Here is a 12,955-nt window from a genome sequence, read left to right on the forward strand (position 1 = left end):
CCGCATTTCCCGCAGCTCACCAGCGTATCCTCGATGGTGAAGTTGAAGTAGCGCGAGGCATATTGCTTCAGGTCCCGCACGAACTGTCCGTATTCAGGGTTGTCAGGCTCCCTGTACGTTATGACCATCACTGCCTGCGGGAGAGGAAGGGGAGAGTCTCACAAGACAAGGACCACCTTGGCAAGCCAGCTCCATCAGACCCAACATTCTGATGGGAAGATACCTGACCAATGAGAATCAATCAAGCGCAATTTAAAACCAGAAAAATTACAATGGATTCGGGGGGCTGTGTCGAGCAGGAAAAGCAGCACAGGAACAGAGGGGCCAAGTGGCCTGCTTGTTGGCTACAGGTTCGACATATTTCTCTGTCAATTCCTCTGTGCCAATCTGCAAAAAAAATTCACGCATACGTTCATCGGAAACCTCTGTGAGGTCTCCGTGATTCGATGCAAATTGAATCTTTCGAATGCGTACATTATCCAATTCGATCCAATCCAAAGATGGGCTCGTTAGGCGGGGGGTTTGTGAACAAAGAACAAAGGAAAGTACAGCACAGGAACAGGCCCTTCGGCCCTCCAAGCCCGTGCCGACCATGCTGCCCGTCTAAACCAAAATCTTCTACACTTCCTGGGTCCGTATCCCTCTATTCCCATCCTATTCATGTATTTGTCAAGATGCCCCTTAAACGTCACTATCGTCCCTGCTTCCACCACCTCCTCCGGCAGCGAGTTCCAGGCACCCACTACCCTCTGTGTAAAAAACTTGCCTCGTACATCCCCTCTAAACCTTGCCCCTCGCACCTTAAACCTATGCCCCCTAGTAATTGACCCCTCTACTCTGGGGAAAAGCCTCTGACTATCCACTGTGTCTATGCCCCTCATAATTTTGTAGACCTCTATCAGGTCGCCCCTCAACCTCCGACGTTCCAGTGAGAACAAACCGAGTTTATTCAACCGATGGGTTCACAGGGAGAGGGCGGGGATGGGGGTCTAGGTAGGGTGCTCTTTCAGAAGGATCGGTGCTGAGTCGATGGGCCAAATGGCCTCCTTCTGCACTGTAGATTCTATGATTCTACACCCGCCACTGTATATTTTCTGATTGAGTAACCTAATACACTTCAAAATCTACTCATAAATAAAGTTAGCAATCAGAGTTGCTTGCTGTTCTCTGTGCGACCTATTCAGGAACGATCTGAAAATCCTTCTACCTTGTCAAAACCTACAGCCACACTGCCCCCCCAAAAAAAACTACGGACAGACCTGGCTCCCCCCATGAATCAATCAGATCACCTGTATCATACTAAGATGTCCCATGACCTGCTGAGCGGGGTCTAAACACCACTCCCTCATTAATTATCTACACCCCGGGGAATCCCCTTCCTGTCAACATAACATAGGGCAGCACGGTGACGCAGTGGGTTGGCACTGTTGCCTCACGGCGCCGAGGTCCCAGGTTCGATCCCGGCTCTGGGTCACTGTCCGTGTGGAGTTTGCACATTCTCCCCGTGTTTGCGTGGGTTTCGCCCCCACAACCCAAAGATGGGCAGGGTAGGTGGATTGGCCGCGCTAAATTGCCCCTTAATTGGAAAAAAAAAGAATTGGATATTCTAAATTTATATTAAAAAATAATATTCCATTAGCCATTTATATGTAATGCTATGGGACAGGGTTTAACAACTCCAAAGTATATCATGGAGTCCACCTGACCCACAACCTTTATGTTGAATTTGGCTAAGTTGAGCACAAGAACGTTCCCTTCACGTGTTATTCAACGGACTTCTTAGGTGCTTTTAATTTAAAAAAAACAAGCTTTATTCTCCGAATTTAGTTAACATTTGTACAAACACGCACAGTAAATTTTTTAATCGACTATAAACATAAAGACCCCACCCAGCTACAGTAATCTATGTATAACCCTTAATGAATTCCCCCCTTAACTGTTCCAATTCAATAACAAAATCCAAGTAAAACCAGAAACCCCTTTTCAAAGGTGTGGCACAGCCCACGGCATTCTCACTGCTATAAGACTTGTTTGTGATACTCTGTCCCCTTTTCAAACAACAGATTTGAATTCCTTCCAGAAAGAAATGATCTCTTTTACGTTATCAAGCGGTCTGGAAACAGCTTTAAAAATGAAGGTAGAGAAACACTTCTTTCAACCTGCGCAGTTCAAACTCAAAGTGAAATTTAAAACTCCCAGAGCCACAGCCCAGCTCCATCCACATAATGACATCACTGAAGCCATGTGACGAGAGAAAAACATTTCTTAAAGGGACACTCACATGACAGTAAACAAATAGGTGGTTGGAATCAAAGATTATCTCACTTAGCCAGGATGGGGACTCGCGATCTTTGGGGTTGGGGTAGAGCCGGGAGTGTAGGAGGCGAAAGAGGCCGGTGTGCTGGCCTTTGCGTCCCTAGTAGCCCGGCGAAGGATTTTGCTACAGTGGAAGGACGCGAGGCCCCCAAGCGTGGAGACCTGGATCAATGACATGGCGGGCTTCATTAAGCTTGAGAAGGTAAAATTCGCCCTGAGAGGATCGGTGCAAGGGTTCTTTAAACGGTGGCAACCTTTCCTCGACTTTCTGGCTCAACGATAGGGTACTGGGACAGTAGCAGCAGCAACCCGGGGGGGTGGGGGGGGGGGGGGGGACGTTGATTATGTTGGCTTATTTTATTTAAATTTGATTTATCTAATTTTAATTTATGGTTAAGTTCTCTTGTTTGGGGGGGGGGTGGGGGAATGTGATACATGTGATGTTGCGGTATGGGGGGAATTGTGGGTGTTATGGGGCTGTTAGTTGCATATTACTGCTTTTTGCTATACTTGTTGTTATATTTTCTGTAAAAAATTCCAATAAAAATTATTTAAAAAAAAAAAGATTATCTCACTTTTACAACACCTTAATCACAGCTTTAGCAAACATGCAGCCTGTATGTATTTGAACCCAGGGTTTTAAATAACATTACTACAACAAAATATAACAAATATATAAAATATAATATATAACAATTTCCTGCAAACTTCACAGTGTTTGGAATTTCCGAGACCTACGTTTCAATCTGAGACTCGAAGCTTTGCCTGTTTCATTTGAGACCCGCCCGCCCCTCAATCAGCGACGGGGGTACACGACGCAGCCTTACCGCGTAGGCCTCCTTGGCGTTATCGTCGTCCGGGTCCCGCCGTCTCCATGGCAGCAGGGGGGCCCGGCCGCTTGCCCCCCGGAGGCTCTCCCCGAACACGTCCACGTGGAAGAAGGCGTAGTCGCCGCTGGTCATGCCTGCCCGCCGGGCGTTGAGGATCAGCTGTCGGAAGGTGTCGGGGGAGCAGCAGATGTAGACGACTGTCCAAGGGCGGAGGTGGGGTGGGGTGTGCGTGGGGAAAGGGTGGAGAACAAGAGCAACAAAGATAGACAGTGAGAAGGTAAGCCCAACGTCTGCAGGGGAATCCCCTCCGCATCCTGGTCAAAACAAATGTGAGGTAATGCATTTTGAAAGGTCTAATGCAGGTTGGGAATATACAGTGAATGGTAGAACCCTGAAGAGTATTGACAGGCAGAGGGATCTGGGCGTACAGGTCCACAGGCCACTGAAAGGGGCAACACAGGTGGAGACAGTAGTCAAGAAGGCAGACGGCATGCTTGCCTTCATTGGCCGGGGCATTGAGTATAAGAATTGGCAAGTCATGTTGCAGCTGTATAGAACCTTAGTTAGGCCACACTTGGAGTATGGTGTTCAATTCTGGTCGCCACACTACCAGAAGGATGTGGAGGCTTTAGAGAGGGTACAGAAGAGATTTACCAGGATGTTGCCCGGTATGGAGGGCATTAACTATGAGGAGAGGTTGAATAAACTCGGTTTGTTCTCACTGGGATGACGGAGGTTGAGGGGCGACTTGATAGAGGGCTACAAAATTATGAAGGGGCATAGACAGAGTGGATAGTCAGAGGCTTTTCCCCAGGGTAGAGGGGTCAATTACTATGGGGCATAGGTTTAAGGTGCGAGGGGCAAGGTTTAGAGGAGATGTACGAGGCTGGTTTTTTACACAGAGGGTAGTGGGTGCCTGGAACTCGCTGCCGGAGGAGGTGGTGGAAGCCGGGACGATAGTGACGTTTAAGGGGCATCTTGACAAATACATGAATAGGATGGGAATACAGGGATACGGACCCCGGAAGTGTGGAGGATTTTAGTTTAGACGGGCAGCATGGTCGGCACAGGCTTGGAGGGCCGAAGGGCCTGTTCCTGTGCTGTACTTTTCTTTGTTCGAAACCCGCCGACCCCTTTTCCTCAGGCTGTGCCCCTGCCTTCGAGGCTGTCCGGGGGGAGGGGGGGTGGAGGCAACCCCTCCTAATAACTCAGCTGAAACCCCCACCCCTGTGCGTTTGCCCCCTTCAGACTCCGACCATTCTCCAGGTGAATCCCCCCCCCCCCCCCCCCCCACCTTCTGCACTCCGTAACCGTCAACCCATCTTCCACCCACGACGCCGACAGCTTCCTAATGTAGTGGGGTGGGCGCGCGCTCACACCGGTACATTCGTCAAAAGGGTTGGCGGGTTATTCGACCATGGGAGGCATCGCTGGGCGGGGGGGGTGGTTGTTTCTGGGAAAGCCATGGATCAGGCACGAGGCTCCGTCGCGATTCCTCTCGCGGTTGGCTAGGCCCCCACCCCCCAGCCCCCCCCCCCCCCCCCACCCCCCACAGGCACCACGGACTCCATCCCCACCCCCACCCGTCCGATCCACATCTCCACTGCGGCAATAATCTGGTCTGTCACTCACCTCCCGAAAATTAAACCGCCGAATGAATGTTTAATTTCCTCCTGGTGTTTTGCCGCCCACACAGACTGTTCGCTGTTTGCTTGAGAAATCCTATTTTTATCTCCAGTGAGTTGACAGCGTGAAGGGGGGCCCAACTGTTCAAACGCCAGTTGGCGGGTCCTTCCCCCAGCGTCCGACCCGCTCCCGCCTCGGGCAGGAATGTCACGGGCAGAGGATGGGAATCCTGCGGAGAGTAACTCACCTCCTGGCCCCCCTCCACACTCCCAAACCCTGTCCACCATCTACAAGGACACAAGTCAGGAGGGCGATGGGAGACTCTCCACTTGCCTGGATAAGCGCGGCTCCCAACAACACTCGAGAAGCTCGACACCATCCAGGGCAAAGCAGCCCCGCTCGATCGACACGCTACCCACCGACATTCACTCCCTCCACCTCCCCCCATCCAGGGCAAAGCAGCCCCGCTCGATCGACACGCTACCCACCGACATTCACTCCCTCCACCTCCCCCCATCCAGGGCAAAGCAGCCCCGCTCGATCGACACGCTACCCACCGACATTCACTCCCTCCCCCCCACCCCCCCATCCAGGACAAAGCAGCCCCGCTCGATCGACACGCTGACCACCGACATTCACTCCCTCCCCCCCCCCCCCCCCCCAATCCAGGACAAAGCAGCGCCGCTCGATCGACACGCTACCCACCGACATTCACTCCCTCCACCCCCCCCCCATCCAGGACAAAGCAGCCCCGCTCGATCGACACGCTAACCACCGACATTCACTCCCTCCACCCCCCCCCATCCAGGACAAAGCAGCCCCGCTCGATCGACACGCTACCCACCGACATTCACCCCCCCCCCCCCCCCATCCAGGACAAAGCAGCCCCGCTCGATCGACACGCTACCCACCGACATTCACTCCCTCCACCCCCCCATCCAGGGCAAAGCAGCCCCGCTCGATCGACACGGTACCCACCGACATTCACCCCCCCCCCCCCCCCACCATATCCAGGACAAAGCAGCCCCGCTCGATCGACACGCTACCCACCGACATTCACTCCCTCCACCCCCCCCCCCCCCCCATCCAGGACAAAGCAGCCCCGCTCGATCGACACGCTACCCACCGACATTCACTCCCCCCCCCCCCCCCCATCCAGGACAAAGCAGCCCCGCTCGATCGACACGCTACCCACCGACATTCACTCCCCCCCCCCCCCCCCCCACCCAGGACAAAGCAGCCCCGCTCGATCGACACGCTACCCACCGACATTCACCCCCTCCACCCCCCCCATCCAGGACAAAGCAGCCCCGCTCGATCGACACGCTAACCACCGACATTCACCCCCTCCACCCCCCCCCCCCATCCAGGACAAAGCAGCCCCGCTCGATCGACACGCTAACCACCGACATTCACTACCCCCCCCCCCCCCCCCCCCCCCCCCATCCAGGACAAAGCAGCCCCGCTCGATCGACACGCTACCCACCGACATTCACTCCCCCACCCCCCCCCATCCAGGGCAAAGCAGCCCCGCTCGATCGACACGCTACCCACCGACATTCACTCCCTCCACCCCCCCCCACATCCAGGGCAAAGCAGCCCCGCTCGATCGACACGCTAACCACCGACATTCACTCCCTCCCCCCCCCCCCATCCAGGGCAAAGCAGCCCCGCTCGATCGACACGCTACCCACCGACATTCACTCCCTCCACCCCCCCCATCCAGGGCAAAGCAGCCCCGCTCGATCGACACGCTAACCACCGACATTCACTCCCCCCCCCCCCCCCCCCCCACCCCCCGACGCACAGCGGTAGCCGTGTGCACCGTCTACAAGATGCACCACGGCCGACTCGCCTTCGACAGCACCTACCAAACCCGCCACCTGTACCATCTAGAAGGACGAGGGGGGGGGGGGCAGCAGACACATGGGGAACACCCCCCCACACCCCCACCCCCACCTGGAGGTTCCCCCTCCGAGCCGCTCGCCATCCCGACTCGGGAATATATCGGCCGTTCCTTCACTGTGGCCAGGGTCAGAATCCCGGAACTCCCTCCCTAACAGCACTGAGGGTGGACCTACCCCACACGGGACTGCGGCGGGTTCACGATGGCGGCTCCCCCACCCCCTCCTTCGTAAGGGGCAATTAGGGATGGACAATAAATTCTAGGCCCGGCCCGCGATGCTCACATGCCGTGACTGAGGAACAAAAATGATATGGTTCAGTATCGCTGCCAAATGCCAGTGTCACTAGCTCAGGAGGCACCATCCACCTTTACAGCTGCAAGTCAGAACCTTCCGGAAGAGCTGCGGCCGATTTTCCGTCGAGTTCACAAATTCCTTCTGAAACTTCTGCCTAACACTTAACAGATAGGCCGAGTACAACGTAGTTCCCTGTCCGTGTTCTGATCCACTGTCAGAGGGTCAGTACTGAGGGAGTGCCGCACTGTGGGAGGGTCAGTACTGAGGGAGCGCCGCACTGTCAGAGGGTCAGTACTGAGGGAGCGCCGCACTGTGGGAGGGTCAGTACTGAGGGAGTGCCGCACTGTGGGAGGGTCAGTACTGAGGGAGCGCCGCACTGTCAGAGGGTCAGTACTGAGGGAGTGCCGCACTGTGGGAGGGTCAGTACAGAGGGAGTGCCGCACTGTGGGAGGGTCAGTACTGAGGGAGTGCTGCACTGTGGGAGGGTCAGTACTGAGGGAGCGCTGCACTGTCAGAGGGTCAGTACTGAGGGAGCGCCGCACTGTCAGAGGGTCAGTACTGAGGGAGTGCCGCACTGTCAGAGGGTCAGTACTGAGGGAGTGCCGCACTGTCAGAGGGTCAGTACTGAGGGAGTGCCGCACTGTCAGAGGGTCAGTACTGAGGGAGTGCCGCACTGTCAGAGGGTCAGTACTGAGGGAGTGCCGCACTGTCAGGGGGTCAGTACTGAGGGAGTGCCGCACTGTCAGAGGGTCAGTACTGAGGGAGTGCCGCACTGTCAGAGGGTCAGTACTGAGGGAGTGCCCCACTGTCAGAGGGTCAGTGCTGAGGGAGTGCCGCACTGTCAGAGGGTCAGTACTGAGGGAGCGCCGCACTGTCAGAGGGTCAGTACTGAGGGAGTGCCCCACTGTCAGAGGGTCAGTACTGAGGGAGCGCCGCAGTGTCAGAGGGTCAGTACTGAGGGAGTGCCGCACTGTCAGAGGGTCAGTACTGAGGGAGTGCCGCACTGTCAGAGGGTCAGTACTGAGGGAGCGCCGCACTGTCAGAGGGTCAGTACTGAGGGAGTGCCGCACTGTGGGAGGGTCAGTACTGAGGGAGTGCCGCACTGTGGGAGGGTCAGTACTGAGGGAGAGCTGCACTGTGGGAGGGTCAGTACTGAGGGAGTGCTGCACTGTCAGAGGGTCAGTACTGAGGGAGCGCCGCACTGTCAGAGGGTCAGTACTGAGGGAGTGCCGCACTGTCAGAGGGTCAGTACTGAGGGAGCCGCACTGTCAGAGGGTCAGTACTGAGGGAGTGCCGCACTGTCAGAGGGTCAGTACTGAGGGAGTGCCGCACTGTCAGAGGGTCAGTACTGAGGGAGTGCCGCACTGTCAGAGGGTCAGTACTGAGGGAGTGCCGCACTGTCAGAGGGTCAGTACTGAGGGAGCGCCGCACTGTCAGAGGGTCAGTACTGAGGGAGTGCCGCACTGTCAGAGGGTCAGTACTGAGGGAGTGCCGCACTGTCAGAGGGTCAGTACTGAGGGAGTGCTGCATTGTGGGAGGGTCAGTACTGAGGGAGTGCCGCACTGTGGGAGGGTCAGTACTGAGGGAGCGCCGCACTGTCAGAGGGTCAGTACTGAGGGAGTGCCGCACTGTCAGAGGGTCAGTACTGAGGGAGCGCCGCACTGTGGGAGGGTCAGTACTGAGGGAGCGCCGCACTGTCGGAGGGTCAGTACTGAGGGAGTGCCGCACTGTCAGAGGGTCAGTACTGAGGGAGTGCCGCACTGTCAGAGGGTCAGTACTGAGGGAGAGCCGCACTGTGGGAGGGTCAGTACTGAGGGAGCGCCGCACTGTGGGAGGGTCAGTACTGAGGGAGTGCCGCACTGTCAGAGGGTCAGTACTGAGGGAGAGCCGCACTGTCAGAGGGTCAGTACTGAGGGAGTGCTGCACTGTCAGAGGGTCAGTACTGAGGGAGAGCCGCACTGTCAGAGGGTCAGTACTGAGGGAGGGCTGTAGTGCTGACCGAATGTTCTGGAATAACCCTCTCCCATCGTGACCTCGGGCGATGGGAGCAAGTCTAGGCAGACAGGCCCTGTCACCCGTATCGATTCACACGCTCCTGCCTTTCATCCGGCATTGAATCAATCACTGCTGGCTGCTCAAAGTCGTGACACCCTTACAGAGCAGGGAGCGCGACACAGAAATATATCTCCTTTCTCGGTTCACTGAATAAAAACACGGCGGTGTGGTACCTTGTGTTTACCTTCCCTGTCGATTTAGATCCAGAATCTAAGTGCTCGAGATATTTTGCACTATCGAATTGGTGGGGGCGGCTGGGGGGGGGGGGGGTGGATGTGTTCAGAGCAGGCTGGGACAGTGCTGACTCGATGGGCCAAATGGCCTCTCTCCGAGCTGTTGGGGCTCTTTGGGTTCTAATGGTCGCTCAACGCTGGTCCTCGAACCATCTCACCATGATTTCAGATCTCAGAACATCGCTGGATTAAATTCTGATCCATTCCTTCGACCCCCCCCCCCCCCCCCCCAGCCAGCATCGATTGATCCCTCCCTCACTCCCTCCCCTCCCATAAAGACGGCTCTTAAACGCAGCACAAAATGGCATTTGGGAATTGCAAAATGTTTCTCTTTAACTGAGGTGGAGTTATTCAATCCACCGGGAAATTCAATAGAAATATCTCTCCTACCCAGGGAGTGGGGTGAATGTGGGACTCGCTCCCACGGGGAGTGGGGAGAATGTGGGACTCGCTCCCCATGGGGAGTGGGGGAGAATGTGGGACTCGCTCCCACGGGGAGTGGGGGGAGAATGTGGGACTCGCTCCCCACGGGGAGTGGGGGGGAGAATGTGGGACTCACTCCCACGGGGAGTGGGGGAGAATGTGGGACTCGCTCCCCACGGGGAGTGTGGGGAGAATGTGGGACTCGCTCCCCACGGGGAGTGGGGGGAGAATGTGGGACTCGCTCCCACGGGGAGTGGGGGAGAATGTGGGACTCGCTCCCACGGGGAGTGGGGGGAGAATGTGGGACTCGCTCCCACGGGGAGTGGGGGAGAACGTAGGACTCGCTCCCACGGGGAGTGGGGGAGAATGTGGGACTCGCTCCCGCGGGGAGTTGGGGAGAATGTGGGACTCGCTCCCCACGGGGAGTGGGGGAGAATGTGGGACTCGCTCCCATGGGGAGTGGGGGAGAATGTGGGACTCGCTCCCACGGGGAGTGGGGGAGAATGTGGGACTCGCTCCCCACGGGGAGTGGGGGAGAATGTGGGACTCGCTCCCACGGGGAGTGAGGGAGAATGTGGGATTCGCTCCCTCGGGGAGTGGGGGGGAATGTGGGACTCGCTCCCAGGGGGAGTGGGAGAGAATGTGGGACTCGCTCCCACGGGGAGTGGGGGAGAATGCGGGACTGGCTTCCACAGGGAGTGGGGGCGAATGTGGGACTCGCTCCCACGGGGAGTGGGGGAGAATGTGGGACTCGCTCCCACGGGGAGTGGGGGAGAATGCGGGACTGGCTTCCACAGGGAGTGGGGGCGTATGTGGGACTCGCTCCCACAGGGAGTGGGGGAGAATGTGGGACTCGCTCCCACGGGGAGTGGGGGAGAATGTGGGACTCGCTCCCACGGGGAGTGGGGGAGAATGTGGGACTCGCTCCCATGGGGAGTGGGGGGAGAATGTGGGACTTGCTTCCACGTGGAGAATGTGGGACTTGCTCCCACAGGGAGTGGGGGAGAATGTGGGACTGGCTCCCACAGGGAGTGGGGGAGAATGTGGGACTCGCTCCCTCGGGGAGTGGGGGAGAATGTGGGACTCGCTCCCACAGGAGGTGGGGGAGAATGTGGGACTCGCTCCCACGGGGAGTGGGGGAGAATGTGGGACTTGCTCCCACGGGCAGTGGGGGAGAATGTGGGACTCGCTCCCCACGGGGAGTGGGGGAGAATGTGGGACTCGCTCCCACGGGGAGTGAGGGAGAATGTGGGATTCGCTCCCTCGGGGTGTGGGGGAGAATGTGGGACTCGCTCCCAGGGGGAGTGGGAGAGAATGTGGGACTCGCTCCCACGGGGAGTGGGGGAGAATGTGGGACTCGCTCCCACGGGGAGTGGGGGAGAATGTGGGACTCGCTCCCACGGGGAGTGGGGGAGAATGTGGGACTCGCTCCCACGGGGAGTGGGGGAGAATGCGGGACTGGCTTCCACAGGGAGTGGGGGCGTATGTGGGACTCGCTCCCATGGGGAGTGGGGGAGAATGTGGGACTCGCTCCCACGGGGAGTGGGGGAGAATGTGGGACTCGCTCCCACGGGGAGTGGGGGAGAATGTGGGACTCGCTCCCATGGGGAGTGGGGGGAGAATGTGGGACTTGCTCCCACGTGGAGAATGTGGGACTTGCTCCCATGGGGAGTGGGGGAGAATGTGGGACTCGCTCCCACGGGGAGTGGGGGAGAATGTGGGATTCGCTCCCACGGGGAGTGGGGGGAGAATGTGGGACTCGCTCCCACGGGGAGTGGGGGGAGAATGTGGGACTCGCTCCCACGGGGAGTGGGGGAGAATGTGGGACTCGCTCCCACGGGGAGTGGGGGAGATTGCGGAACTCTGACGGAATGTAGACCGTGCGGTAGACCATTCGGCCCATCGGGTGCACTGATCCTATGAAAGAACCTTCCAACCATTCCACCCCTGCTGCCTTTTAACCCCGTAACATTGCGCAGTCTTTCATTTGAGACAGAAATCCGATTCCCCGGCAGATTGCTCGTGCGTACCAGCCTCCACCACCCCCTCGGGAACCCAGTCCCGGACACCAACCATTCCTCCGGGGTGAAGAGGATTTTCCTCCCATCACCTCCACGTCCCGCGGTTTGGAGGTGGGGGTCGATGGGCTGAATGGCCTTCCTTCCCCCCCCCCCCCCCCCCCCTCCCCAAGCCGATCGCTAACTGAACGTATGGATAGATATGCGTACTCACTCCGCCCCTTCTGCTTGATCTCGTGGACCAGGAAGGTGTAGTCGATGGAGCCGCTCTCCTTAAAAGGGATGTCAACCACTGTCAGATTGCGGAACTTGGGTATCTCCTGGTACAGACCCTCCACGGCAAAGTAGCAGGGCCTATCGTCCGTCTTCTCATCGTTGTAGATGATTAGGGCCCGCTTGGTCCAGTTGTAGCGTTGGTGAATGAAGGCCACGTACTCGCCCAGCTTGCCGTGGGAGGGGCCGGTCCTGGTCATCAGCGGGTAGTTGTGCGACCTGGAGGAGAAGCCGTAAGCGGGCGCTCCCGCCGTCAGCATGGGGACCCTCCAGTGCCCGGTGAAGCGGGCCACGGGCGCTGCCGTGTAGACGCAGCCCGGCCCGACAAAGACGTCAGGGTTGTTGGCGAACTTGAGGTCGACGGCCACCAGGGGGGCGATGGACTCGGAGCAGGTGCCTTGCCCGTCCTCACAGTTGCCGAAGACGTAGTGCAGGCGGTGGCCCGCCAGCAGGCCAGGGTCTTGGTTGATGTTGTCCCTGGCCAGCCGGACGGCTGGTCCCACCCTTTGCCAGGCCCAGGGGTAGGCCGTGTTGTTCTGGGGAAGGACCACTGCGATGGTCAGCAGCTCGGGACCTGAGGCCCACGCCAGCTGGAAGAAGCTGCAGAGTGCCCAGAGAACGCAGACCGGCTTCATGGCTCCCCCGCTGGGTCCCCTCTGCCAACCCTCCCTCTGCCAACCCTCCCTCTGCCAACCCTCCCTCTGCCAACCCTCCCTCCGCCAACCCTCCCCTCTGCCAACCCTCCCTCCGCCAACCCTCCCCTCTGCCAACCCTCCCCTCTGCCAACCCTCCCTCTGCCAACCCTCCCTCTGCCAACCCCCCCTCTGCCAACCCTCCCTCTGCCAACCCTCCCTCTGCCAACCCCCCCTCTGCCAACCCTCCCTCTGCCAATCCTTCCTCTGCCAATCCTCCCTCTGCCAACCCTCCCCTCTGCCAACCCTCCCTCTGCCAACCCTCCCTCTGCCAACCCCCTCTCTGCC

General features: G+C 58.1%; 1 protein-coding gene across 1 annotated transcript in view; it reads right to left on the minus strand.

Moving 5' to 3' along the window:
• LOC119958618 (atrial natriuretic peptide receptor 1-like) overlaps positions 1–12,642 on the minus strand; it is a 61,039-nt gene extending 48,397 nt beyond the window's left edge. Inside the window, exons 1-3 of the mRNA XM_038787099.1 lie at positions 11,917–12,642; positions 3,144–3,343; positions 21–134 (exon numbers count right to left, since the gene is read on the minus strand). Coding sequence (XP_038643027.1) covers positions 21–134; positions 3,144–3,343; positions 11,917–12,610 — 1,008 coding nt within the window. The 5' untranslated portion in view covers positions 12,611–12,642. The remainder of the gene's footprint in view (positions 1–20; positions 135–3,143; positions 3,344–11,916) is intronic.
• Between the last annotated feature and the right edge of the window lie 313 nt (positions 12,643–12,955).

The sequence above is a fragment of the Scyliorhinus canicula genome, chromosome 30, assembly GCF_902713615.1.
Source record: "Scyliorhinus canicula chromosome 30, sScyCan1.1, whole genome shotgun sequence".
Taxonomy (NCBI): domain Eukaryota; kingdom Metazoa; phylum Chordata; class Chondrichthyes; order Carcharhiniformes; family Scyliorhinidae; genus Scyliorhinus; species Scyliorhinus canicula.